The sequence below is a fragment of the Dichomitus squalens genome (genome assembly GCF_000275845.1).
Source record: "Dichomitus squalens LYAD-421 SS1 unplaced genomic scaffold DICSQscaffold_1, whole genome shotgun sequence".
Classification (NCBI taxonomy): Eukaryota; Fungi; Basidiomycota; class Agaricomycetes; order Polyporales; family Polyporaceae; genus Dichomitus; species Dichomitus squalens.
In genome coordinates, this window is record NW_006766883.1 from 3,268,957 (window position 1) to 3,292,761 (window position 23,805).

The window sequence follows — 23,805 nt, forward strand, 5'->3', positions numbered from 1 at the left end:
CATCAATGGAAATAGCGGCCCAAGAACCCGACAAGAGGCCCGTGGAGTCATGCATCGGGAGATCAGGAGCTCAATGAACATTTCAAATGCACATGGGGAATCAAAAGGTGTTTTGGACAATGATTATTGTCCAGGGTCTATGACAGCGTAACTCGTGCCACCCCCTCGCCGCTTTACATCTGCTTTGTCTCTAGTAGTATATAGGTTAAGGGCTCGCAGCCCAGGATCCTCGTCCCCTCGCCCTTCGGGAGCTCGCGCTCCTCGAGCTTTCGTTTTTGCACCCACCCTTCCGCTGCCCCATTTTTGGTCTCGCTTAGCTACGTCTCATGTATCAGGTACATTCGCCTTCCGCCGGCTTGAGCTCGGCCCACCGGTCGCGCGAGAGAGCGGTGGCGACACGGACTCGGTGGTCCCGCGCAGCTTCCGTAGCGCGCGCCCAATACCATCGTTTTCCGTCCTGCCCGAGTATAGCGTGCATAGAACGTCGAAACAGACAAGCGCGGTCCAAACAGACGTCTGCCCTTTTTGGAATTCAGGGGCTCATCTGGCATCGAGCGCCGAATGGGCGCCTGCAGCATCAATTTCGCTGTTTGATACGACGTCACTGGTGTTTGCCTGCAGCCCTCGCAGAATTTCAAAGCCCTCTTAGTCCAGAGTTAAGGCATTGGGTCTGCTGATTTAAAGAGTCAACATGGTCAAAGCTCGTATAGCTGCCTGAATTGGGAAATGGGCATGAAAATGATTTGGTATGTTCCGGCGCCGGCGGTTGCCGGTAGACAGGAACTGTCGTCGGACGCTTGGAGAGACCTCTTCTTTGCATCCGTCTAATTCATCACATATGTGTGTCCCTTGTGCTCGCACGTCCTCAAACCTGATGTTGTGTTCTTGTCAATAGCAGCCACGCAAACGCAGATGTTGTGGCACGGAATCCGAAGACGGTATCACTGAATTGCGGTGCGCCAACAGTTGTGTACATTCACCGTCTCTGCACCATCACCGCCGCCTCGACGACCATCAGTCCTGAGTACGCTCCCATCCCGTCCCATATCAAGCAGTCCATCCGTTTGTGGCTTGCCATGCGCTTTGCTCCTTGCCCACGAGCAGAGTGCTGGGCCTCTTTCTCTTCCTTCCCATTCTTTCGTTATGCCTCCTTTTCTGAGGGCTCGCGCCTTGAGGCGCGAGGACGCCCCTTCTTCCTCAGGTGGTACGTGGGCCATCCTTTCAGATGCACGTATGCTGACTGGTATCTCAAGAGCTTGTCTCGTCGCGGTTGTTCTGCCTACTGAGTGCGTGTTCTCATAATGCTCTGCGTTTATAGCGCAGGCTAGCCCTGCAGCTTCTTCTGTTACGACTTCGTCTTCGTCTTCAAGTGCTGCTTCCTCAGCTTCCCTTTCTTCTTTGACAAGCGTCATGATCAGTAGCTCTGCCGCTCCGTCGTCGTCCGCACCGGAGTCTTCGTCTAGCAACTCAGCAGCGCCCTTGACGAATGCTACGTCGAGCAGTAGCCATGCGTCTGCGTCGACGTCTTCTCCGGCCCCGACATCAGCTCCGGCATCGTCGTCTACAGGCCCCGCACCCAACTCGATTACGCCTACGACGGTTGCGGTTCCCACAGCAATTGGCTCTGAGGATCCGACTACTTCGGCTATTTCGGTCCTGATACCTACTGCCATTGCCTCTGAAGATCCTGTTACGGCTGCGGCTTCATCGACCTCTCAGGCTGCAGCGACCTCGGAAGAGTCCTCTGGTGTGGTATCCGCCACTTTGCCAGCTTCCTCACAGTCGTCCGCGGCCGCGCCTACCACATCGACGACCTCGAGTACTATCGTGCTGGTTCCCACTGCGATCGCGACGCAGGACCCCAGCAGTAGTGCGTATGTCCACGATTTGTCACACGCAGAAATACTGAAGCAACATCAGCGTCGGCGCAGGCGACGTCTTCGCCAGCATCATCATCTGATGCCGCCCAGACGTCTACATCTGCGAACGCTACGTCCTCCGCCACTTCTTCATCCACTGGCTCTGTAGAAGCTACGAGTAGTGGCGGTGGCTTGACTCCTACTGCAATGTAAGCCCGTTTCTTCTCTTCTATCAATTGTATTTCCCATAAGCTGTCAAATCAGCGGTTCCCAAGACTCTACTACATCTGCTTTCGCTTCTGCACCTACATCTACGACTAAGAGCAGCAGCAATAAGGATACGGGGTCAGCAAGTCAGAGTGAGAGCAGCACACAGCCTGCGGGTTCAGCGTCGCCCGGCGCCGGCTCTGGCAACACGACTAGCACGTCAGTCGCACCTGCCTCGTCACCTACTACTACAGCCAATACCACTCAGAGCGGCGGGGCCGCTACCCCTTCAGCCACGTCGGGTGGCAGCAGTAAGGCTAGCGGCACCGCCGGCGGCAATAACAACGGAACTGGGAATGATAGTTCCGACTCTGGCAGTGGCACTAACTCGGGTACCAACAGCACCGGGCCTGCCAACAACTCGAGCGACGGCACTGGCAACAACGGGGCAGGTGGCAACGGCGGTGCGAGCGGGAATGGGAGGGTGACAGGGAGCGGGACCATCGACACGACTAGCTCCAACGGTAGCAGCAGCACGAATTCTGTCGAGCAGCCGGGAAGCTCTGTCTCTGCTATCGACGGAGGGGGCGCTGGTGCGGGTCAGACTGCTACAAGTGCTAGGTTAGTCTCGCGAGCTCTTCATCTTCGGTGTGTTGACGTCGAATATACAGCGCTGCGCAGGATCGGGCGCCTTCATCACCTGCCATACCCACTACAGTCACGTCCACCTTCACGAGCGTTCAGGTTACAATCACTCCGGTGTCGACCGTCTCGGCCGATGGGAAGACATCCGTAGTCTTCTCTACCAGTACTAGCACCGGAACGTTTACTACGACCACGAAGATCACCCCAACGACGAGCGTCTCTTCCGTCTCTGCGTACGTTGCATAGTCATTGTTTTGCATTTACTAGGTTCGTAGTAATTCATTTTGTAGTACCAAAAGCAATAGCGCAATGATGGGAGGTATCATTGGTGGGGTGCTAAGCGGCCTCGCACTCATTGGTCTTATCGTCTTCCTCTTCTTCCGCCGGCGCGCCTCCAGACGCGCCAACTGGATGGGCGGCGGCGTTTCCTCCGAGACCTTCCCCTACCCGCCCCCCATCGTCCCCGACTCCCCGGAACCCTCTGTACGCACTCCTTCCGGCCCGCCCATGCTCCCGATGCCTGTTAGCATGAGCTACGCCAGTGCCGGAGATGCGAGCCGCAGCGAGCTCTTCCCGAGCATCATCTCGACGTCCTCCGCGCGCACAAGCGGCATGCCTATCAGTCCCATGCCCAGTGGGTCGCCTGTTTCGCCGCAGCCGCAGCCACGCATGCGCGAGACGATGGTCAGCACGACCGGCACAAGTATCGTCGTCCCCGGGCCTGGCGGCGCGCACTCAAGCTTGAGCGCCGATGCCATCCTTGATCCCTTCGTGGACCCCGTCCCTGCTTCCGCGGTTGCTACCGCTGCACAGCCGGCTGCGAAGGCGCTACCTAGGGACCCTTTCGCAGACCCGAAGCCTGATGAGAAGTTGGAGGCGGCGCCGGAAGGTGAGAGGTTGTCGATGCTCAGTGTTGATGTGGAGGTGAGTGTCTTGTCGGCGCAGAACCCCTGGTGATTGCGTGATACTGATCGCCTGCGTTCGTTTCATACATTGCAGCCTGGTGAGGCTATGTAAAATAGCCTCCTGTAGTTGTTTTTAGCGGCGCGATGCCGTTGAGCTGTCGAATAGCTGCGGACCTATAGGCATTGGACACGAGACACCTGGTTCAATCTTGGGATTCTGGTTGTATTTGCGAATCTGATATGCCGTGCGTTTCACGTTGTTGCGTTCTCCGCTTTGAGCGCTTTTGCGCGTGGCTGCAATGTGAATGCGGTGCAAGCTCTTCTCTTTGACAAGCTTCGCTTTCGTTCTAGGAGCTTCTATAGGTATGTACTCATGCTTCGTGCCACTCCGATACCGGAGGTTACTCATGAAATGACTCTTATGTGACTGTACACGAGGCATACATGGCAATGTCAGTCAGCCTAGGAAGGCTTCTATGTCAAATAGCTGCTGTCTTCCCATTGAGTCGCATACTCGCGGCGAGCGTTTGTACCCACAGCTGCAGCATCATCGTGGATCCATCGCACTTGGAAGAGCTTGTGCGATCCAAGGACTGATAGGACCCACAGATCCCCGAACCCATGCATGTCAAGCACCCTCGTATATAAGGCACTCCAGGTTTCTCCATTGGAATGTCGCACGCCGCAAACGTCTACCTGACTCGATTCTCCTCATCTCGATCCAGCCCAAGTCGTATGACTACATCTATGGGTCCGCCAACGTGCGGACCTACAATGTACAATGAAGGCGATCCTTCAACTGAGGGTGCTTCTGCTCGCGTACAGCGTTCCCGGACCCTCTCGGATGTCTCCGGGGCGATCAAGCACGACCAGCGACGAATAGAGCTGGATCGCGAGATGCGTTGGCGAGAGGTGCCGCTGGAACACTGGTTCAGAACCTACATGTCGGGCGCGGACCCGACAGGTATCAGCTTCCAACCATTCGCTGTCGATCTTGAAAGTAGGGAGCAGGGCATGTATCATGGTCTGGTGCGTACATCAAGCTTCGCTGTGTCGGTACATTCTGACATTGTGGACAGCGCACCGGCTTGAACGATTGTCTGAGGGTCGTCGGTTGGGCCGGGTACGAGACACTAACGACTGATCGCCTCCCTGACATTTCAATGTCAAGCTCTAGCGACAATCTTTCAACTGCCCTTCGTCCTGACATGGGGATATACCCTATGGAACACATCTGCGCGACTTCACAAGAACACTCTTCGCTGGACACCCGGGTCGCCTGGGCATGGGCGGAGGTCCTCATCGAAGTGAAGTTCGACCCCAAAGCCGCCCCATTTTCCTCACGCCACACTCCCCGAAGTGCCTTTCTTCCCACCGGCAGAGAGCGTTGCCTGAACAGAGGGCAACTCGTTGAGTATGCAACAGAGATCTTCAACCGCCAACACCGTCAATCCCTCTTCATGATCCACTTCACCTACGACTGCGCGCGCTTCCTTCGCTTCGACAGATCGGGGGCGGTCGTGTCCGAGGAGTTCGATTACATCGCGTGTCCGCAACTCATTGGTTCTTTCCTCTCGCGTCTGTCTCGCATGGGTCGGGCCGAGAGGGGCTACGACCCTACAGCCACTCTTGCATCGGAAGAGCAAGCGACGACATTCCGGGAGCTGCATAATCGTTTCCATCCGGACTCTGCCACTGCACGGGGCCTAGGCAACGCTGTGGCTGACGGATGGCCTATCTACTTGCTCACGATCGACGCACCGTTCTCTTCCGATGGTGCCGCTGTTCGTCGTGGGACCTCTCCTTCATCGCGACACTTCCTGGTCGGGAAGCCTGCTTCTCAGAGCTCTTCTCTCGTGGGGAAGGTCGCGAAGGGCTTCGTGGCGTATGACATGACGAACCAGCAGGTCGTCTTCATCAAGGATGGCTGGCGACCGGATTCGAGTGAGGTGCAGTCAGAGTATGAGACGTACCTGCAGCTCAGGGAAATGGCCTCCGGAGAACTATACATCCCGACGCTGCTCGGAGGAGGCGACGTGACCTTTGATGGTCAACGTCAGCAAACCACGTCCTTCAACGAGCTGTCGAACCTCATCCCACCCCTCGCCCATTGCAGACTGATCTTCAAAGAGATCTGTCGACCTCTGGAGGACTTCACGAATTCTTACGAGCTCGTGAAAGCCGTCACATGGGCTCTTGTAGGTGCGTGACCATCTCTTGATCCCTCTAATCAGACCGTCGCTCACCTTCCTCCTTGCCTCAAGCTCACTCCAAAGCTTGGAGACAGTGCGGCATCCTCCACCGGGACATCAGCATCGAGAGTATTCTCATCTACGATTCTGACGACCTGGGCCTTCCTACTCCCAATGGGACCATCGATCAACTCTCAAACTGGGACATAGCAATGTCCTGGAAGCAGATAGACCCCGGCGGTGCTCCGACGTATCGTTCGGTGAGTGAATCATAGTCGCATCTTAGATGGTGAGTGCGAGCTAATTCGCTGTACAGACTTCTTGGCCATGCATGTCTGCCCGCTTACAGGAGCACCCCGAGAAGCAGCATGAGCTCGCAGACGACCTCGAGTCGTTCATGCACGTCCTCAACTACTGCGCACTCAGGCACCTCCCCACCGGCATGTCTAGCGCGGAGGTAGCGCATCTCGTCCAGTCCTTATACGATACCGTAATCCAGTCGGACGCCGGCCCACCGAAGGGCAGTCCACTCAAGCTGGAGAAGGTGCAGAACGGAACGCCGTTCGTCAAGGGCCTTCCCGGGGACCATCCTATGGCGCAACTACTTGCAGAGCTATCCGAACTATGCAAGGCGCACTACGAACATGTCGTGCTTCCCGGCCCCGAAACGTACAGGACATCATGTTCTGACATCTTTGCCGGCGGCCTGTACTGTGGTGCTCAGTCGACTCTCCCAGACTACGACGGGGTCCCCGTACACGAAGATGCTCTAGACGGGTGCAAGGTGGACTTGCCGCACTCATTCCCATCGCCCAACCCTGTTTTGTCGCCGCTCCGGGACCACGACAGGATGGTCGGAGTGTGCATGAGGGCGATCAGGAAGGTCTGGCCGAGGGTCGACAAGCGGCAGGATGCTGTGCGTGTTCGCCCGTCGACGCGGGGAGGCTCGCGACTTGGCGCCAAGCGAACTTGGAGCGAGTCTGACTTCCAATCTGCCTCCAGGGAGGTCACGGCGAGCTTCAAGCGGGCTAGAAGGGACTCACTTTCCATCAGGCCTCGATGCCCTCAGAGGCGACGCTCTGGCGGTCCTCATGTATAGAAAGAAAGGTGGTTGTGGCCTCTTTCATCAGATTGGGGTTGTGAACGTATGTTGTATGACGAATGTATTCGTCCCATGGCTAGATCAAGATCGTACGCGTGTACATCGGATATCGTGTTTCAAAGGTATAATGGTAATGAGCGATCAAAGATCCGGAAGAACTAGCGATACAATCAGGTTGCGAGTCCGTGAAAGGCAGCGGAACACGTGTGATATCGGAGGCTGGTAGACAACGAAGCTGCACGGATCAAAGTACAGGAGGCATCTTGGAAGGCTCGTAAGTACATGACGACTAATGTCAGAGTGTAAGAACGTATGCGAGGGCATCGACGAAGAGATCGTTCCAATGGATGTTGTTTGCCTTCGCTTTCTCTCGGAGCAGGAGTAGACCTTGCCTGAGCATCTCGGCGTCACGGATCTGTAACACGCACGTCGGTGAGAAAACTGAGCATAATCATACCAAGGACCATCACTTACTCGGAAAGCATCGAATCTGACATCAAGACGCGTGATGAGGAGATTGACACTAGTAGATGGACTGTGTATTATCCGCATCAAGTCCAGTGGAAAGTGGAAGAGGGAAGAGAACAGTTGACTATGCCATCAATCGATGTCAGCCATGGCTCCTGCAGTAAGAGTTGTGCGAATCACCCACGTTAATCCACCTCGAGGTGATACCATCTCAAAAGGATAGGGTACATGTACCCATCGTAGCTCTTCGGCGTTCATAACGAAGCTCCCGCGGTCCTCTGACCAGCTGCGACGCACCTGAGCATCGATGGAGCCGAAGGCATACACGCGGCTGTCGCAGTTGTAGATATGCAGTTGTCGAGATAGCCAACTGAAGCACATCTCGTCCTTGTCGGACGTCCGCATCGGTACGGTCGTGTAGCGGCCGTCTGAAACTAACTCGTTCGCCTTTTTGCCTGGCTCGTTCTCCTCGCATACGCCATCCTCTTCCTCATGTCCAGCGTGGTCCTCTCTGTCGTGCATGGATTCCTCTAACTCTTCGTCCTCTGCGCAGTCCTCCGCTTCTCCCAACGCGTGCCTGGCCTCGTCCCGGGGTCGATGGAGCCAACGCTCCTCAGCACAGGAGCCCTGCTCCTTGGACCACCACGGCTCTGCCTCGGGAACGTCGGACACACCGGAAAAGCGACACGTCGTGCGAGCCATGTCACAACGCATGACGTCGCCGGTCAGGAGCGCGCTGACGAGCTTCTCACGCAGGCGGTGAATATAGTATGGGGTCTGTATGCTCTTGAAGACGAGGACGCGGAAATCGTCGATGACGACGTTACCCCACGGCTGCGTGCTTTGTCGAAAGAACACTGGGAAGAACCATAATACGAGTTCGAACCGCCCGATTGAGATGTCGCCGGTGGGAGAGTTGTAGAAGATGTCGTGCAAAGTGATCGTGCACCAACGGGGCTCGACAGAGTGCGGAATGTGGAAGGACCATGCGATCAAGGGGATTCTGAACGAGCATCGGTAGGTCTTGCTGAACAGGGCGGCTTCGAAGTGCACTTCGCGAGCTGTCCAGAGTGTGAGGCGTCCGATGGACAACCTGTGGCCGAAGAAGGGGCGACCCAGTAGATAGGATATGGCAGAGTAAAAGACCGAGACAAGCACAGCACAGAAGAGCTCTAGCGAGGATTCTAGGCTCATGACTGCCTGAGTTCAAAAGACGTATGGCTGCGCAACGCCGTGCAGTCACCGTGTGCGTGTCGTACTAGATGGGAGGCTAGCCGAGGATTTTGGGACGATATGTGAGGAGGGGCTGGGCTGACGACATCGGCTTAAGGCGCATTATAGAGCTCCACGTTGACAGGAGTGCCTTGATGATTGTGGCAGACCGGTGAGAGCGCTGCCCGTACGGGCCTTCAGCTTCAGCCAACGCGTTGGACAGATACTGCAGTTGGGAGCGGGAAACGCAGGGATGGCAGCGGCGACGTCGACCTTCATAGATTAACTTAGGTGTGACCGGACGCCCGTTGGGCGGCTACAATAAAGAGCCTGCTCTGCGATAGCCTCTGTCGCGATTCGTAAAGCTTTGAAACCTCTGTGGTCTAACGTGGAATATACGGCGTCGTACGGCATATGCCAAACGGAGCAGCCAAAGCACAACAGTGGAGGTGCATGTGGTGGGAGGCTATATGACAGAATGAATAGCTAGCGCCCGCACGAGTTGATGTCCTGCGACCAAGAGCCCCTTGGCTTCAGACCTCTTGGTCGTTGCTTTGGCTGCGACGAGCGGCCCCGCTCGCTCGCTCTATACCTCACATCTTTCTGGATACCCACCATCTTGCTCATTTCCTAGTCATCAGCACCCCACTGCAGTTGCATACGCACCACGGCCGAAGCGATCGAACAGCTCTGGAGCTTCCGCAGCTTCGAGATGTATAAACGCAAGTTTGAAGATATCCTTGGAGCAGCGGATATGGGAGACATATACGTGACGATATTCTTGGTGCTTGCCACCGCTCTGACGATCTCTGTATGTCTTGTTCCTAATCCCGTACACTTACAATACTCATCTTGAACACATGCTGTCCAGTATGCCTTCTTTATGTCTTCCAATCGTTTCAGACTCGTGCCTTCATTGCTCAGCCCTTCCCCTACTCAGAAGGCCCCACAAACACGGCGTAACTCTGAGGCCGATATTGTAGACGAGATCGACAGTCCGCGCCTTGTTATATCTGCTGTGGTGAATTCATCCGTACGTGTGACCCTCTACATCGTTTTTGCATATCCTCACGCGATGAGAAGATCTCACTTCCTATCCAGGACCGCACTTCAGCCACTGAGATAGCTGACGTCTTCGCGCTTGGCAAGCCCGTTGTCGACCACCAGACGTCTGTGGCGGCGAGTGATGATGTCCACCGCCGAGAAGTCATCGGCGACCCTTCTGCGCTGTCAGAGACCACAGCTACGCCCACTACTAGCGATGACGGTGAGGCCGCGGTGGCTATCTCCGAAGCATATGGAACAGCGAAACGCGTCTCGGATGCGCTGCTTACAGATAATGACGTCGCTGGCTCACCGGTCAATAAGCCTTCTGATGTCCAGCTTGGTGACTTCAAGTTTCCAGAGATGTCGGACCATGAAGACGATCAGGGGGCCGCGCGTCCTATAGCAGAGCCCATACCCGACGATGGCCCGTCTTCTCAACATCGGGAAGAACCGCCGCATGGCTTGTTCATGGAGGGAACGCCCCTCACAGTCCCCTCTGAGGCCGTCGCGGAGTCAGTCTCGTTGGATCCTCCTTTTCTCCTCGCTGCTCACAGCAACGACGCACCTCGCGAGAGGCCATGTTCTGAGCCAGGGGATGACGTTGACCCTTGCGAAACCACTGCTTCCGCATTCATGCCTGTCGCCGTTGACAAGCCTCACGACCTGGGGTTACTGGGATTACGTGACTTTGAGCCAACAGCAACATCGATTTCGGAGGCTTCAGAACCGGGCACTGATCCTCTCCTCGCTTCGTATGTTCTACAAACTTCATTACTCTCTCCGGGGGCAGGGACTGCGGGAGACCTTGACTCGACCTCTGAGACCATAATTGGGCTCGATGCCGATGATGACTGGACGTCTGTCGCCCTCGAAGAGTCTCATACACCACGTCCCTCGTGGCCTGTAGAGATCCGTAAGGGGCCGTCCCCAATCGTCCAGACGGCAGCCCCAGAGCATGCTGAGCAAGACCACATCGCTGCTTCTGCTGTGCTCCTCAGTCGGAGCCATTGGGCATCGGCCATTCTTGTTCCAGCTGCTACGGACATCGTGGACGGCGACCTTCCCTCGCCTCCCTCTTCTGTGTCGTCGGGACGCTCGCGCCCGCGCGTGCACACTCCAGAACGCCCTGACTGGGCAGTCGCGCCCCAGGACGAACACGCCGACGCACACGACGAACGACAACAGAGGCGGCACAGTCTTGACAACCCCGACTGGGCCGTCGCCCCCGATGTGCCGACGACAGGGAAGAAGAAGGGGAGGAGAAGCGACCCAGGGTCTAGCAGCACTGGCAGTGGAGCCCGGAAGAGGTCACGGCGGGGCCGGTCTTCTCGGTAGGCGGGTTGATATACAAGGATTCTCGGACTCGCAATTATCGATACCGAACATATGCTACCTCTCTATCTCATTGTGGATACAAGAATCGTTGTGCAGCGCGCTGCAACTTCAATATGCAGGTCCAAACTCTCATAACTGCTATCGAAGCCGTACGCGTGCTGCTCCGCGTCGATGACGTCGTGAGGGCGACTCGCAAGGACAAGGAGCAGGGTGGTGGCGGCGGCGGCGACGGAGGAGCACCGCCGGAGGAGATGATGTACATAGGTGTAAACCTATCAGCAGTACGCGGTGCAATGTACAATTTTGTAATATGATCAATTCGCTAGAACATCTGCCTTCGCACTGATCTTGCGGTTATTTGAATCGCCCAGAGCAGGGCCCCTCTTGGGACAGTTCCACGAATGCATTCTTCCCACATCGTCACTTGGAAACACTGGAATTTGACCATAGTTTCATAGTATGTTTATCGAGCACCGAATATGTCTGGGCGGCGCGCCTGAGTGGGGTAGTTAAAGTGATCCACTACTGAGGTGACTTTTAGTTCGTTCGATATATGCAGCACAGCAAAAACCTTCGGAACGCCATCCTCGCTTTGGCCAGGCAAAGTCTAAGATAAGTCTATCCCGGAATAGTTCCATAGGAAGTCGCTCACTGTGAACTTTCGTAGCGCGCTTCCTATTGAATATTATTGGAAGCGAATGGACTCAACGTAACGTACCTAACCGTTTGGCACAACCTCGACGCCGTCAATCCCGTCGGCCTCCATCAACTATCGCGTCCATGTCCGGTTCTCGAAATGCCAGCAGATGTGCTTGCTACCTTCGACGGAACCACAGAGCCTTGTCGGAGGCTCCGCTACCTGGATATGGCACGATAGACACATGGGCCCTGTCATTTGCTATCCGTCCGTGATTGCGAGCATCGACGAGTCTCGCCTCATTGTGGTGTCTGACATCTGAATTGACTTCAATTGAGCAAACAGCGTGATGAACCGCACAACGTGGTACATGCCAATGTTCGGCTGGTTGCGTGACGATGTTCCGCGCACTGCCGTCGTGGTGTATCCTCCGTCTCGTCTCCTTCACCAAGTACATACTTGGGGTACACAGCCCCAAGTCAGCAGGAGAAGGTAGAGCTGTGGCCACAAGATGTCGATCAAGGTGTGCGGCCCGGGTATGCCGGCTTCCCGTTGAATACCACTACAGGCGTCTACCGATGGCACGAACAAACCTGGATCGGCGCTGGGGATCGGCAGTTGCCGGATTCATACTCGACGCCGACGTCATCCACTGGCAAGCTTCAACTTCCACTAATCATTGCAGAAGCAATCGCAGATTTCGGAAGTAATTAAGATGGGATATTACCACGATTCCTGGGACTCAATACTCTTGTATAGCTATATGATCAAGGCCTTCAGGCCTTACTAGTAGGTTGCAGCGCTCAGGAGCCGCTATTGGATTCCCGTGTATTCTCATGAACTCCATTTTGAGCCCACCTCTCATTACCTCATCAGCGCACTACCAGCTACTGCGCATGTCGTAGGCATGCCATGGTATATGCCTATATTTAGCCTTCCATCTCGTTGGAGGCGCCACCACACATGTATGTCATGGTGACGCAACTCCCCACACAAGGCCTGCATAGAGTCCTACGAGCGACATAAGAGAGATCCAAGAGAGTATGAACGCACGTATTGCCATTGACCTTTCCCAAACTAAGCCTTGCAATATCTTCAGCTCATTGATCAACATGTCTCTCCCTGTCTCGTACAAGATCGGCCAGGCGAAGAAGCTCCGGCAGCTCATGAAGGAAAGTAAGTAGCACACAGGTGTGACACCAAAGAGCGTTGCTTACAAGGACGACTGATCGTCGTAGGGGACTGCGTAATCTGTCCGGGAGTCTTCGACGGCATCTCCGCCCATATCGCAAACGCTGCCGGCTTTGATGCGCTCTACCTCGCCGGAAGTGGCACCTCCGGCTCCGCGATCGGCGAGCCCGATCTGTCAGTCATCACCAGCAACGAGCTCGCAGACGTCGCACGCATGATGGTCGGCATTGCGGACGCCCCCGTCATCGCCGACGCCGACACCGGCTTTGGCGGCCCGCTGAATGTCGCGCGCACCATCGCGCTGCTGGAGGCCGCGGGTGTGGCGGGATGCCACATCGAGGATCAGACGTTCCCGAAGCGGTGCGGGCAGCTGGTGGGGAAAGACGTGGTCGATATTGAGACGTACTTGGAACGAATCGTCGCTGCGGTGACGGCGAGGCAAAACCCGGACTTTATCATCATTGCGCGGACCGACGCGCGTAATGCGACAACGTTTGGAGGAGAGAACGCTGGAGAAGAGGCCTTCGAGGAAGGCGTGAAAAGGTGCGTTTCTGCATCAAACGTCAGAGAGAACGCAAGGGTCCTGACGCGAGTGCCGCGGTGCAGGCTGAAGGCGGCGCTGGCGGCTGGAGCGGACGTCGCTTTCATGGAGAGCCCGCGGACGAAGGAGGAAGCAGAGAGATTGGTGAAGGCGCTTGCGCCTCATCCTGTCATGATCAACGTCTTGCCCAACGGACTGACCGGCAACTACACCGTGGAGGACTGCAAGCGTTTGGGATTCAAGCTCGCCATCTACCCTTGCACGGGATTTAGTACGCAGACTTTCAGCAGTTGTACGTGGTTGACAACTCACCGACGTATGATGCAGTTCCTGCTGCGATTGCTATGGAGAGGTCGTACCGTGCTCTGCGAGACAAGGGCACAGATCTCGACCAATGCGAGAATTGGCAGATCAAAGACTTTTTCGAGGTAGGCTTATTGATCCTAGGACAAATTTGCTGTTATTGAATCCCCGAGTAGCGCGTTGGTCTCAAGGCCTCGTGGGACTTCGACAGGGCGGTCGCGGAGAAGACACGCAAAGATGTCCAACCGAACAAGTATGAGGAGCTGAAGCCGCATGACCTGTTCTAGACGAGGTGCGCGTAGCGGGCCGTGTGCTTACTCAGCTTCTTCGTTATTTCCCTTCTTTTTGGATACCTGACTGGTAACAGTACGGACAATTTTGTACACGTAGTTTGCGACCTTTCTGTGGATATCAGGACAAGCGGTATCAGAGGAAACCTGACATGCTTGCTCGTCTCTCGGTTAGATCATGCAGTGCGGAGGATGAGGTGGACACCACTATCCGTGCTGACGATATCGCTGATCTCGCCGACCTTCAGAGCATACGTCGCCTCCTCGAAGGGTTTCTGCATCTGACCCTGTAGCCAGAGAATACTTATCAGCTCTATCGCGCGGAAATGAAACTTGGAAGCGGGAATTTACAGGGCGGAAGAAACCCAGGTCGCCACCCTTGGAATGTGAATTGTCGTCGCTGTGCACGGTAGCGAGCTCCGCGAACTTCTCCGCCGAACCATTTATTTCGCGAGCATAACCTTTCAGCATCTCAATGGCCTCTTCCTTAGAGCGCGTGATGTTTCTCTATGCGATGATGCAGATACTAAATTCATAAGTTGAGCGAGAATGCAAGACGTACTTCTTTCCAGCTGCTCGGCCGCCTGCTCCCCTGATGCTTGACGAGGAGGTGACTGGCCCGTACCTGCGCCGGCTTGTCACCACTGAGGTACTGCTTCGCGCCTGGGAGGGAAACGATCTCCTCCTGGGTGAGGCCTGAGGGTGCTTCCCACGAAGACTCCCTTGTCTCCGAGTTGTAGTAGTATGGCACACCACGCGAGCTGGAGAGGCGGACTTCCCAGTTGGGCTACAATATATTGACGATGAGATGCGTTGAATCCTGCATGAACGATCATGCTATACCATTGTGGAAGGGCTGCGGATTGCAGCAGGTGGTGGCATCGAGACCGTCCTTCGGTTCAAATGATCTACACACACATAGACGCGCAGATGAGATGAGCACAACCCATGGCTAGCGCCCGCGATGACGTCGTGCGACTCGTTTCGCTCACAGCTTCTGGGGGCCTACGTCCTCGCTCGAGTACGGGCATCGGAACCTGACATCTGTTATGGCTAATACATGCTACTGCTATTTAGGAATTCGGCGCATGGGAGGCTCCGTATTGTGGTTCAAGTCAACCAGAATCTTGACATCCACGCGCCTGGGGAATTACATCGCGCGCAGAATGGCGTATGAATATTGTGTATGCCTTCGAGCCAACAGCATCCAGGAATGCTGCTTTCTCGTTTTATCTCCTCTCGGACACTCCTCTGTTTACTGGCTGCATGAGCTCCATACGTACTGTGGTGTATGTACTAGTACCGTGCGGTCGTTCTCTGTGAATGTTACAACAAGCTACATCGCAAACTGCTTCGCTTACTCGTCTCCCAGCAACTTATCAAGCCGTACGGAGAATGAGGTGGACTCCGCTGTCCGTGCTGATGATATCGCTGATCTCGCCCACCTTCAGGGCATACGTCGCATCCTCAAACGGTTTCTGCATCTGACCCTACAACCATGCGTGATTCATGAGTCCCGTACCACTCTGAAACATAGAAACTGGGACGTACAGGGCGGAAGAAACCGAGGTCACCACCATTGGAGTGCGAACTGCAGTCGCTGTGCACGGTGGCGAGTTCCGCGAACTTCTCTGCCGAGCCGTCGATCTCGTGAGCATAACCCTTCAGGATCTCAATAGCCTCCTCCTTCGAGCGCGTGATGTTTTGCTATGTGACAACGCAGAGGCTCAGGAAGATTCATACAGCGAGCGCGGATCCAGAACGTACCTCCTTCCAGCTGCTCGGCCGTCTGCTCCCGCGGTGCTTGACGAGGAGGTGGCTGGCCCGTACCTGCGCCGGCCTGTCACCACTGAGGTACTGCTTCGCGCCTGGGAGGGCTGCGACTTGCTCCTGAGTGAGGCCTGCAGGAGCCTCCCACGAAGATTCCTTGGTCTCCGTGTTGTAGTAGTAGGGCACGCCGCGCGAGCTCGAGATACGGACTTCCCAGTTGGACTACAGATTATGAACGATGTGATGCAGGAGATTCATGCAGAATCAAGATGTCATACCATATCAGATATTTGGCTAGTGATTAGGGTATACGAGCGGTCAGGCAGGGCAAGGAGTTCGTGGTGGATTGTAGGTGTGGACAGAGTCGATCGTCGTCGGTTCAATTGATCTAGACGCGTAGATGATCAAAGCATATAATTAGCGCCTGTGATGACACCGTTTGAATCAGAGTCCGTTCTGTTCTCCCAGTGGCCAACTTGACCAGACTCGTGTTGACATTCTCCTGCTAACATCGTGCTTGAGTCCATCAATTTTTTTCCAATCACACACAACCAATTCACTACCCAGCACAGCAGAAGTTTCAAGGTCTTTCGACGCCAAGGGGAGGCAATAGGCAACTGCTCTTCATTCTTCGATGTTTTTTGTCCGGAAAGGCTTACCTCATGCAACTTTTCGTCAATCGTAACGACTGTCATGTAGCCGGTCTCGAGCGCGGCAGCCTTTTTACTCTCAAGGGTCGCTGTTCAATAAGGGTGCTTTTCGAGGTAGCGTCGTGTCGACCATCTTCAACTACGGTCCCTGCTTTGTCTCCGCCCATCCTCCTGACTAGTCGCCAGAGTGCCTCGCTCGTCGCTTGTAAGCAAACCTTTCTGCTGTGAAGTCCCTCTGATCAGGTCGAAATGAGTTCCGCGGCCCCTCATTCCCCCCAATTATTCTGCTCCCAGGTTATCAGCGCAGCAGTCACGCGGTTCTGGGTTCCAGCCATCCTCCTCTGCGCGTCCCCAAGCGTTCTACAAGGAGGATGATACTTGATGGACCTGCTCCCTGGCTGGAAGCCTTGGACCGAGGCTCAGGTCAATCAGGAAAGTCAGGATCACCTTCTAGAGGCCAACGACGAGGCCCACAGCAATTCATCGACGGCACCAACAGGTGTGTGAAAGAGGTCAAGTGTATGGGGGGAATGCGCGTGATCGGGTACGTCATTTGTGTTGCCCTCTTGCGGCATCGGTACTGTTGTATCATTGGCTGAAACACGCTGTTTCGTACTAGGTGAAGCCCTAGCGAGGCGATTGGAACTTGTCTTCCGTCAGGATTTACGACTCGGATTACACGATTCGCATGTGGCACGGCGGCATGGAGGCTTACATCCAGTTCTGTCTCGACTTCTATGACCATAGTCGTGACGTTCCTGTTAACCTCCCTCCCGGTTCTCGGGCGTCCCCTGTGCACATGCAGGGCGTGTTCGGAATGGCTGGTCCACTCGTTTCTTGGGAACGGGCTATGGGGTTCAGTCCTGCAGATATTCTCGCAGGTGAGGAGGAGTGGAGTGTTCCAGAGGGCACGAATCTTGTCGTCAGACGGCCTGATCGTCCTGGGCACGTTCGCGGTGCCGTGCGGGCAAACTCTACAGGCTGAAATCGCGCAACCTGTCTTTGGGACGCCACCATAAACATGTTGATACTACTTATAGACAGTTCAAGACGCCCATCTGCACAGGAATTGAGACGATATCAAGACCTTGGCTCAGACGAATGCCTTGCGGCTCTGTAAGGAAGCGAGGTAGGCACCGTTTACCATATCACTCACAGGGCGTTTCAAAAACGATAAGCACTCTCGAAGGAAACACGCTCAAGCCGGTTAGCAGGCGCACCGTTTGCGAGCATGATCAGCCGCCTCGTCTGACGCTACGGAACTGCAATGAGCAGGAAGTCCACGCCGTCTTCAAGGTTCTCAGTGGTGGTGTCATGAGTGGTGAATGGGCTCGCATCTGAGGCCGCTCTCCAACTCACATTAGTGTGTTTTTGAGAAGTCATATCGTTGTGAAAAGCGCTGTAGAAGAAGTGAGCTCGCTATGAAAATGAAAGTAATCACAGGGTCACTGGCCGCTTCTGCACACCTGTTGCGGCTGCTGAAGACGTGGAAAAGCAGACCGCGGAGGCCACAACAACATCATGTTAGGACTCAACAGCGCGGATACTGTTAAGGCTCGCTCACAGAAGAGGGTTCCGGTCGAAGCTCGGAATCCGGCCGAACTACCGCCCAATCTTGTAGAATGAGCGCCGTTCTCCTTGGACGTGACACCATGTCACAGTGCTGTCACGGGATGGACGCGACGCGCGTTCGGCGTCTATTGATGGCCTACGCGGTCCGAGTCGTACGCAAGCCCTGCCCTGGTCTTCCTCCTCCCTTCCTTCATCCTCTTCCTCACATAAGCCATGTTCTTGACTCGCTCGGAATACGGTATGAATCTTGCGTATGTACACAGCTAATTGCTTTTGACATGGTTCGGTACAAGATCGTGGTGTAAACACCTTCTCCCCGGAGGGTCGTCTCTTCCAAGGTGCGCAGCTTCTAATCCCCTTGAACCTCCAGTTCTGATGCATCTTACCAGTCGAGTATGCCATTGAGGCGATCAAGGTACCAACACTTAGAACCCATTGAGTCGGGCTATAACAACTCATACCTTCGCCCAGCTCGGCTCCACAACCGTCGGCGTCCGCACACCCGAAGGAGTAGTCCTCGGCGTCGAGAAACGCGTCCAGTCCCCCCTCCTCGAGTCCTCATCCATTGAAAAGATTATGGAGATTGACCGCCACCTCGGCTGCGCCATGTCCGGCCTCACTGCCGATGCCCGCACCATGATCGACCATGCACGAGTGACGTCTCAGAACCACGCCTTCACGTACGATGAGCGTATCAAGGTCGAGAGTGTCACGCAAGCCGTATGCGACCTTGCCCTGCGCTTTGGAGAGAGTGTGCACGACGAGGACGCTATGATGAGTCGGCCGTTTGGTGTTGCGCTCTTGATCGCGGGGATCGACGAGCTCGGGCCACAATTGTGAGTACTGCGCGTCTAACTGTGAACCGTATCTTATGGCGCGCCTTTCCCCAAGGTTTCACACTGATCCCTCTGGCACCTTTGTCCGGTATGACGCTAAGGCGATAGGGTCGGGTTCGGAAGCGGCGCAGAGCGAACTGCAAGACAAGTGGCACAAGGTGCGTCAACACTCTTTCCCCTCAAAGTCCTACAGTCTAATGCGAAGCTTGTAGCAAATGACGCTGCAGGAAGCGCAGATACTTGTCCTACGAGTATTGAAGCAGGTCATGGAGGAGAAGCTCGATCACCACAATGTGCAACTCGCGCAGGTACGACTCACGCATGCACACTCTGGAGACCTTGCTTATTAAGTGTACGCTTGGCACAGGTCACACCGACGAGCGGTTTTGAAATATTGGACGAAGTAAAGCTAAAAGAGATCATTGACGTAATGTAGAGACCCGGACGTGGAACCTTTGCTTCAATCGCTGTACCAATACGCAACTTTTGGCTGTAAGCTTTCGGGAGTCCACGCTTTTTGTGCCAAGCACCGCAGGAGAAGAATCCCTGAAGCAAGCACTCTGATGTTCGCACGAACCTTTCGCTCTTCAACAGTATCCGATGGCTTGTCTTGCTGGCCTTTGGGCGGAGAACGCTCTGACCTGATTATCACTGCAATCTAGAGTTAAGACGATGTCCGCCTCGTACAGTCAGCCGTTCGACGTTGTATTATATTGGATAAACTCATGGAAGCTTGATTCCAGTACGGGTGAACGTGGTGAAGTGCGTATCTTTGACCGTAGCAATGCTATTGTATCTTGCTCACAGTGGCGTTGGTTTACATGAAATGACCCAGCCACTTACGCGCCCTCTTCATTCCTCCGGCATGCCGAAGCTCCAGGAGTACAAAAGTACAAGCCTGGCCGCCGCGAACCCTACACCACAACGATTGAACGTTCATCCCGCGCCCCAGGTATTGGCAGCGTCCGGCTATTAGCACCCACGCTCGCCACGCTGACCCCGCGGCGATGAGGACCGCGCCTTCCATTGTGCAAAAGATATTGAGCTATAGTGGAACGTGATGCGGGCGCGTCTTCGGAGGTCGATAAGAGGTATACCGGTGTATCATCCGGCCGGACAGAGACATAAAACAGGGTAAACAATGTCTTGTTTGATGCCGTTCACGAAAACGAAGTGGCAGAGCTCCGCTCAAGGATCTCAGCTGTGTGGAAAACATCACTTCGACGTCTCAAGGTTGACTTACAGTTACCATCAGGTCCCCGTTCCGTCCCGTTGTTGAGACCGCCGCCGTCGCTGAATGAGGAGGATAAGTCATGAACCATCGTCACATTGGATACGTACTACAAATTTTCTTGGGATCTACAAGTGTTCAAGATTGACGAAGCTGTTCAGTCTAGTACAGGTGTAGGTTACAAGACCGCGTTCAACTTCTATATTCTTGTCCTCGTCGTACATCACTGTTTCTTCAAACTGTCTTTGCCTCACTTCGGGTCGAAGTCCGCGACTGTCTCATAAAACTCGCGGATGATGCGCTTTTGTGCATCGATGCCCTTCTCCGTCTAACACACAAGGAGGTCGCATACATGGCGTCGCAAGTTAGGCTCATCAGCGAACGACACTTTCAGAGCGTGCACACATAAAGGGCGCGGTCCACCCTCAGTCAAAAACGACCAGGGTCGGGACATTGCGTTGCGGAAAGTTCACGCACCTCAGTATCACCTATTGCGCGCAATACGATGTGCTTACGGCCCCAGAGGACGTCCTCGTTGACGTCGTTGTCTAGCGGCGCGCTGTGCGAGCCTGCGACGAAGCCGCCGGCTTCCTGCGCGATGATGGCTCCAGCGCAGATGTCCCAAGGCCTATCATATGAAGCATCGAACAGTTAGCTCCGATCGATAACCCTGCCGGTTGTGCGCATCTGTATTTTAAGAAGCGCGCGGACGTACCAGCACCCGATCTCCCTGTGGACGAGACGCGTCAGGGAACAAGTGAGGATCACGGTGTCGTGGCGCGTCTAGGAACTTGAGCACGCACCAATACATGTCCAACCCTCCCTGCGCGACCATCGCATAGTTCAATGCGGCACTTCCATAGCTCCTCAGCGAATGCGCCATCTTTCCCCCAACGACGCCCTCTTTCGGGTTCCCCGCGAGCAGCTTGAACGAGTCCCCCTTCTTGTCCACCATCTCCTTCGAGCGGTCCGATCCCCACTCGATCCCGATCAGCGCCTGCCCGAGCGAGGGCAGCGGGCGTGGGCGCGCGAGGGGCAGGCGGCGCGGGGCGGCGAGCGCGGCCACCGAGGAGTGGGGCGAAGAGAGGAACGAACCGTGGCCCTTGAGCCCGGTGTAGAGCTGGTCGAGGAACGGGTTGTAGATCACGCCGAGAACGGGGCGTTTGTTCACGATGAGTCCGAGGGAGATGCATGCGTGCGGGAAGCCGTGCACGAAGTTCGTCGTTCCGTCTGTGCGAGAGCGGAGAAGCTGAGGGTAGTATATGGGGCGCGATGAAGGGCGACGTACCGATGGGGTCGACACAGAACGTAGGCTCGTCTGTCATCTCGGGCCGCTTCATTCCTTCAGCTGCGAAGGTCTCTTCTCCGATGCTTAAGGCAGAATATGAGCTCAGTATTGGACTGAGCGCGCGGTGTCCACGATAGGTACACTCACAACTTGAACGTAGGATACTTCTTTTCCAGCTCGCCCATGACAAGCTTCTCGACCTTGACATCGTACTCCGTAACGAGGTCGACCGAGTTCTTCTTCTCGTCCGTCGCCCCGGACTCACGGATCTTCTCCGAGCCCTCGAGCATCACCTCGCCCGCGCGACGCGCGAGGCCAATGGAAAAGTCAAGGATGGATTGGAGCTCCGCGTCGGAAAGCTGGGTGGTCATCGTGGTGGTTGAGGTAGGAAGAGGTGTCTGGTGAAGTCGCGGAATGAATGCGAGGTGGACAGTTCCTTGAATTCTGGAATGCCTGTCACCCTTACGGGGCGCGCACGTTGCTGCGCCTCGGATCGATGAGTGCGGCACGGCGCCGAACGCATTCTATCGCTACCCCATCTTCACGCGCGCACCGTTCAAGCAAAGGCGTATAGTATCGCAGAGGAGAGGCGTTGAGTGCTATTTGATACAGTGAAGAGTGACTCATTACGCTACATTGTAACATAGAATATGAGGAGCGAAGAGATTGCAGCGCGTCAGGTATTTTCACTGAACAGCGATCGTCTCGCCGCCGCCGCCAACCGAAGGGATCTCCAAACCCAACACAGCGCCCCGAACGAATGGTGCAGTGGCTGCCCCATCTGAACGAGGTTCGTGCAGACGCGCGACTACCTCCGTGTCCTGCAGCTGCCCGTTCTCTTCAATCGCCTCGAGCGGAGCAACCACGACGTCCTCCCATGGTACTGGCATCGGTGGCGCGCGCTGGCCGCCGCGCTTCTCGATCGCCTCAACGATCTCCGTGAATTCCTGCTCGCCCGTCCATGGTGCGACGTATTGTTCCATGTCCTCATACCCCTTTGCGTGAACGATGGCCTCGCGAAGAGCCTTGAGGTCAGTACGGCTAGCTTTGTCGTGCGCGCCTTGGAACTGTGTCGCGCAGAACTTCGTAGAGGACCAGTGATTGTTGAGGTATTTACCCTGTCGGAAGACATTTCGGTGGGTGCCAAGGGGCAGAATGAATAGTAATGCTTACGAGACGTATATATCCAGGCACAAAGGTCAACTCGAGGTCCTTCAGTGGGGTGGGCGAGAAGCATGTCGGGTTGGCCTCTGCCGCAGTAGCGATCATAACTGAATGTGCGCCTGCGCCGTACCAATACATGACGAAGGGAAATGGCACGAAGCAAAGGTGAACGTACCTGTGACCTGACGGACGCGCTTCGAGTCCTCGTACCCCAAGCAGTCGCCGTTCTCGATGACTGCAATGCCTTTACCCATCTTCTCCACGAAGTCAACGATTTCCCGCAACCGCTCAATGACCGCCTTTTCCCTCATCCGCATATTCCGCGTCCGGCAATGCACGGTCAGGCAAGAAATGCCAGTATTGACGATGCGTTCGACCAGCTTCAGGGTGTCCTCTTGCGAGGGAAGTAGCCGGATCTTGGCAGATATTGAGATCTCAGGAGGCATCGCTTCCCGCAGTGCAGTGAGGATAGAGCACAATAGATCGGGGGTTGTGAGCAGAGCGGCACCCATGCCGGAGTGCGTCGAGAACGGTTTGGGACACCCGCAATTGAGGTCGAATCCGGCGACGTCCTGCTGGACCATCTTGGCTGCCTGAACCGCGAGCTCAGGATCGGCGGAGCCAATTTGGTATATGAGGAAAGGCTTCTCGATAGGATGGCAAGTGAATATTGGCTTGGATTTACCGTGGTACGCGACCACACCTGTCACGGCTGCAGTCGTGGAATGGAGCTGAAGCATCACGCATCGGTGATAGGAAGGAGGACTCACGATCTACAACCCGAGTCGTATGAAGAATGGCCTTATCGACAGTTTCTGGACCCCATACGAGTTTTGCACCGTGTTTCAGAGCATACAGACGAGTAGGCACTTCAAAGGCGTAAAGGCTGAGTGAGGGAGTGGACGTGCTAGGAAGGTGATTACTTACAGGCGCCAGACCTGACCATCGGGGCGAGCATCAAGCCGCCCTTGTAGTCATCAGGACTTAGTGGCGTATGCTCACGTTTTTGCCTTTTGGCCGTCCGAGGAGAGGAGTCAGGAGAAGAGGGATGCGACCGGCGAGACATATTGCTGAAACGTCTAAAACCTAGTGGGCGGTAGATTCGCTGAAGATGTGGATGGAGGCCGAACATGTAATGCCCCCAAGAACTTGTTGAGGCTCTTCAGGGACTTGAAGCCTATGATACTGTCGTCAGTGTACGCGCGAAGAAGAAAGAAGAGGCTTATGTCGCGAAGGGGTCCACGAAGGAGAGACGCTGCGTAGTGTGACAAGCCGTTATGTCACATAGGTCACATTGCTGAGCCTGCTTGCGAATCCGATCGCGGCAGGTAAGATTTTCCACCTCCCCATCGCTGATCCC

At 55.3% G+C, this 23,805-nt stretch overlaps 10 protein-coding genes across 10 annotated transcripts; 5 read left to right on the top strand and 5 right to left on the bottom strand.

Moving 5' to 3' along the window:
- Positions 1–1,034: 1,034 nt before the first annotated feature.
- DICSQDRAFT_131807 (uncharacterized protein) lies at positions 1,035–3,886 on the top strand. The gene is made up of 7 exons (XM_007360780.1): positions 1,035–1,201; positions 1,319–1,870; positions 1,921–2,068; positions 2,124–2,687; positions 2,738–2,944; positions 3,002–3,635; positions 3,711–3,886. Exons 1-7 carry the CDS (start codon positions 1,144–1,146, stop codon positions 3,726–3,728), a joined length of 2,181 nt encoding a protein of 726 aa, XP_007360842.1. The 5' UTR covers positions 1,035–1,143; the 3' UTR covers positions 3,729–3,886.
- A 402-nt stretch (positions 3,887–4,288) lies between these two features.
- Positions 4,289–6,907, top strand: DICSQDRAFT_142985 (uncharacterized protein; the record flags this gene model as incomplete). The annotated part of the gene is made up of 4 exons (XM_007360781.1): positions 4,289–4,645; positions 4,696–5,818; positions 5,881–6,068; positions 6,125–6,907. The coding sequence occupies 4 exons, from the start codon at positions 4,289–4,291 to the stop codon at positions 6,905–6,907; spliced, it is 2,451 nt and encodes an 816-aa protein (XP_007360843.1).
- A 298-nt stretch (positions 6,908–7,205) lies between these two features.
- DICSQDRAFT_47353 (uncharacterized protein) lies at positions 7,206–8,572 on the bottom strand (the record flags this gene model as incomplete). The annotated part of the gene is made up of 4 exons (XM_007359826.1): positions 7,206–7,325; positions 7,385–7,502; positions 7,563–7,816; positions 8,042–8,572. The coding sequence occupies 4 exons, from the start codon at positions 8,570–8,572 to the stop codon at positions 7,206–7,208; spliced, it is 1,023 nt and encodes a 340-aa protein (XP_007359888.1).
- Positions 8,573–9,267: 695 nt separating this feature from the next.
- Positions 9,268–11,093, top strand: DICSQDRAFT_177075 (uncharacterized protein). The gene is made up of 3 exons (XM_007360782.1): positions 9,268–9,401; positions 9,462–9,623; positions 9,692–11,093. Exons 1-3 carry the CDS (start codon positions 9,303–9,305, stop codon positions 10,970–10,972), a joined length of 1,542 nt encoding a protein of 513 aa, XP_007360844.1. The 5' UTR covers positions 9,268–9,302; the 3' UTR covers positions 10,973–11,093.
- A 1,628-nt stretch (positions 11,094–12,721) lies between these two features.
- Positions 12,722–13,931, top strand: DICSQDRAFT_47640 (carboxyphosphonoenolpyruvate mutase; the record flags this gene model as incomplete). Its single annotated transcript, XM_007359848.1, has 5 exons — positions 12,722–12,785; positions 12,848–13,343; positions 13,407–13,612; positions 13,669–13,769; positions 13,821–13,931. The coding sequence occupies 5 exons, from the start codon at positions 12,722–12,724 to the stop codon at positions 13,929–13,931; spliced, it is 978 nt and encodes a 325-aa protein (XP_007359910.1).
- Positions 13,932–14,110: 179 nt separating this feature from the next.
- DICSQDRAFT_165297 (rotamase-domain-containing protein) lies at positions 14,111–14,816 on the bottom strand (the record flags this gene model as incomplete). Its single annotated transcript, XM_007360783.1, has 4 exons — positions 14,111–14,221; positions 14,286–14,441; positions 14,497–14,721; positions 14,778–14,816. 4 exons carry the CDS (start codon positions 14,814–14,816, stop codon positions 14,111–14,113), a joined length of 531 nt encoding a protein of 176 aa, XP_007360845.1.
- Positions 14,817–14,935: 119 nt separating this feature from the next.
- DICSQDRAFT_77199 (rotamase-domain-containing protein) lies at positions 14,936–16,049 on the bottom strand. Its single transcript, XM_007360784.1, has 5 exons — positions 15,983–16,049; positions 15,702–15,926; positions 15,486–15,641; positions 15,296–15,424; positions 14,936–15,230 (listed from the first exon to the last, which is right to left on the bottom strand). Exons 1-4 carry the CDS (start codon positions 15,983–15,985, stop codon positions 15,314–15,316), a joined length of 495 nt encoding a protein of 164 aa, XP_007360846.1. The 5' UTR covers positions 15,986–16,049; the 3' UTR covers positions 14,936–15,230; positions 15,296–15,313.
- Positions 16,050–18,102: 2,053 nt separating this feature from the next.
- DICSQDRAFT_131813 (proteasome subunit alpha type 5) lies at positions 18,103–19,424 on the top strand. Its single transcript, XM_007360785.1, has 7 exons — positions 18,103–18,164; positions 18,220–18,264; positions 18,316–18,341; positions 18,398–18,762; positions 18,818–18,920; positions 18,975–19,070; positions 19,130–19,424. Exons 1-7 carry the CDS (start codon positions 18,140–18,142, stop codon positions 19,196–19,198), a joined length of 729 nt encoding a protein of 242 aa, XP_007360847.1. The 5' UTR covers positions 18,103–18,139; the 3' UTR covers positions 19,199–19,424.
- A 658-nt stretch (positions 19,425–20,082) lies between these two features.
- On the bottom strand, positions 20,083–21,672 carry DICSQDRAFT_131814 (myo inositol monophosphatase). The gene is made up of 6 exons (XM_007360786.1): positions 21,429–21,672; positions 21,282–21,364; positions 20,797–21,223; positions 20,709–20,723; positions 20,471–20,621; positions 20,083–20,321 (listed from the first exon to the last, which is right to left on the bottom strand). The coding sequence occupies exons 1-6, from the start codon at positions 21,650–21,652 to the stop codon at positions 20,244–20,246; spliced, it is 978 nt and encodes a 325-aa protein (XP_007360848.1). The 5' UTR covers positions 21,653–21,672; the 3' UTR covers positions 20,083–20,243.
- Positions 21,673–21,848: 176 nt separating this feature from the next.
- DICSQDRAFT_131815 (FMN-linked oxidoreductase) lies at positions 21,849–23,637 on the bottom strand. Its single transcript, XM_007360787.1, has 5 exons — positions 23,373–23,637; positions 23,216–23,314; positions 22,621–23,157; positions 22,455–22,564; positions 21,849–22,399 (listed from the first exon to the last, which is right to left on the bottom strand). The coding sequence occupies exons 1-5, from the start codon at positions 23,509–23,511 to the stop codon at positions 21,968–21,970; spliced, it is 1,317 nt and encodes a 438-aa protein (XP_007360849.1). The 5' UTR covers positions 23,512–23,637; the 3' UTR covers positions 21,849–21,967.
- Between the last annotated feature and the right edge of the window lie 168 nt (positions 23,638–23,805).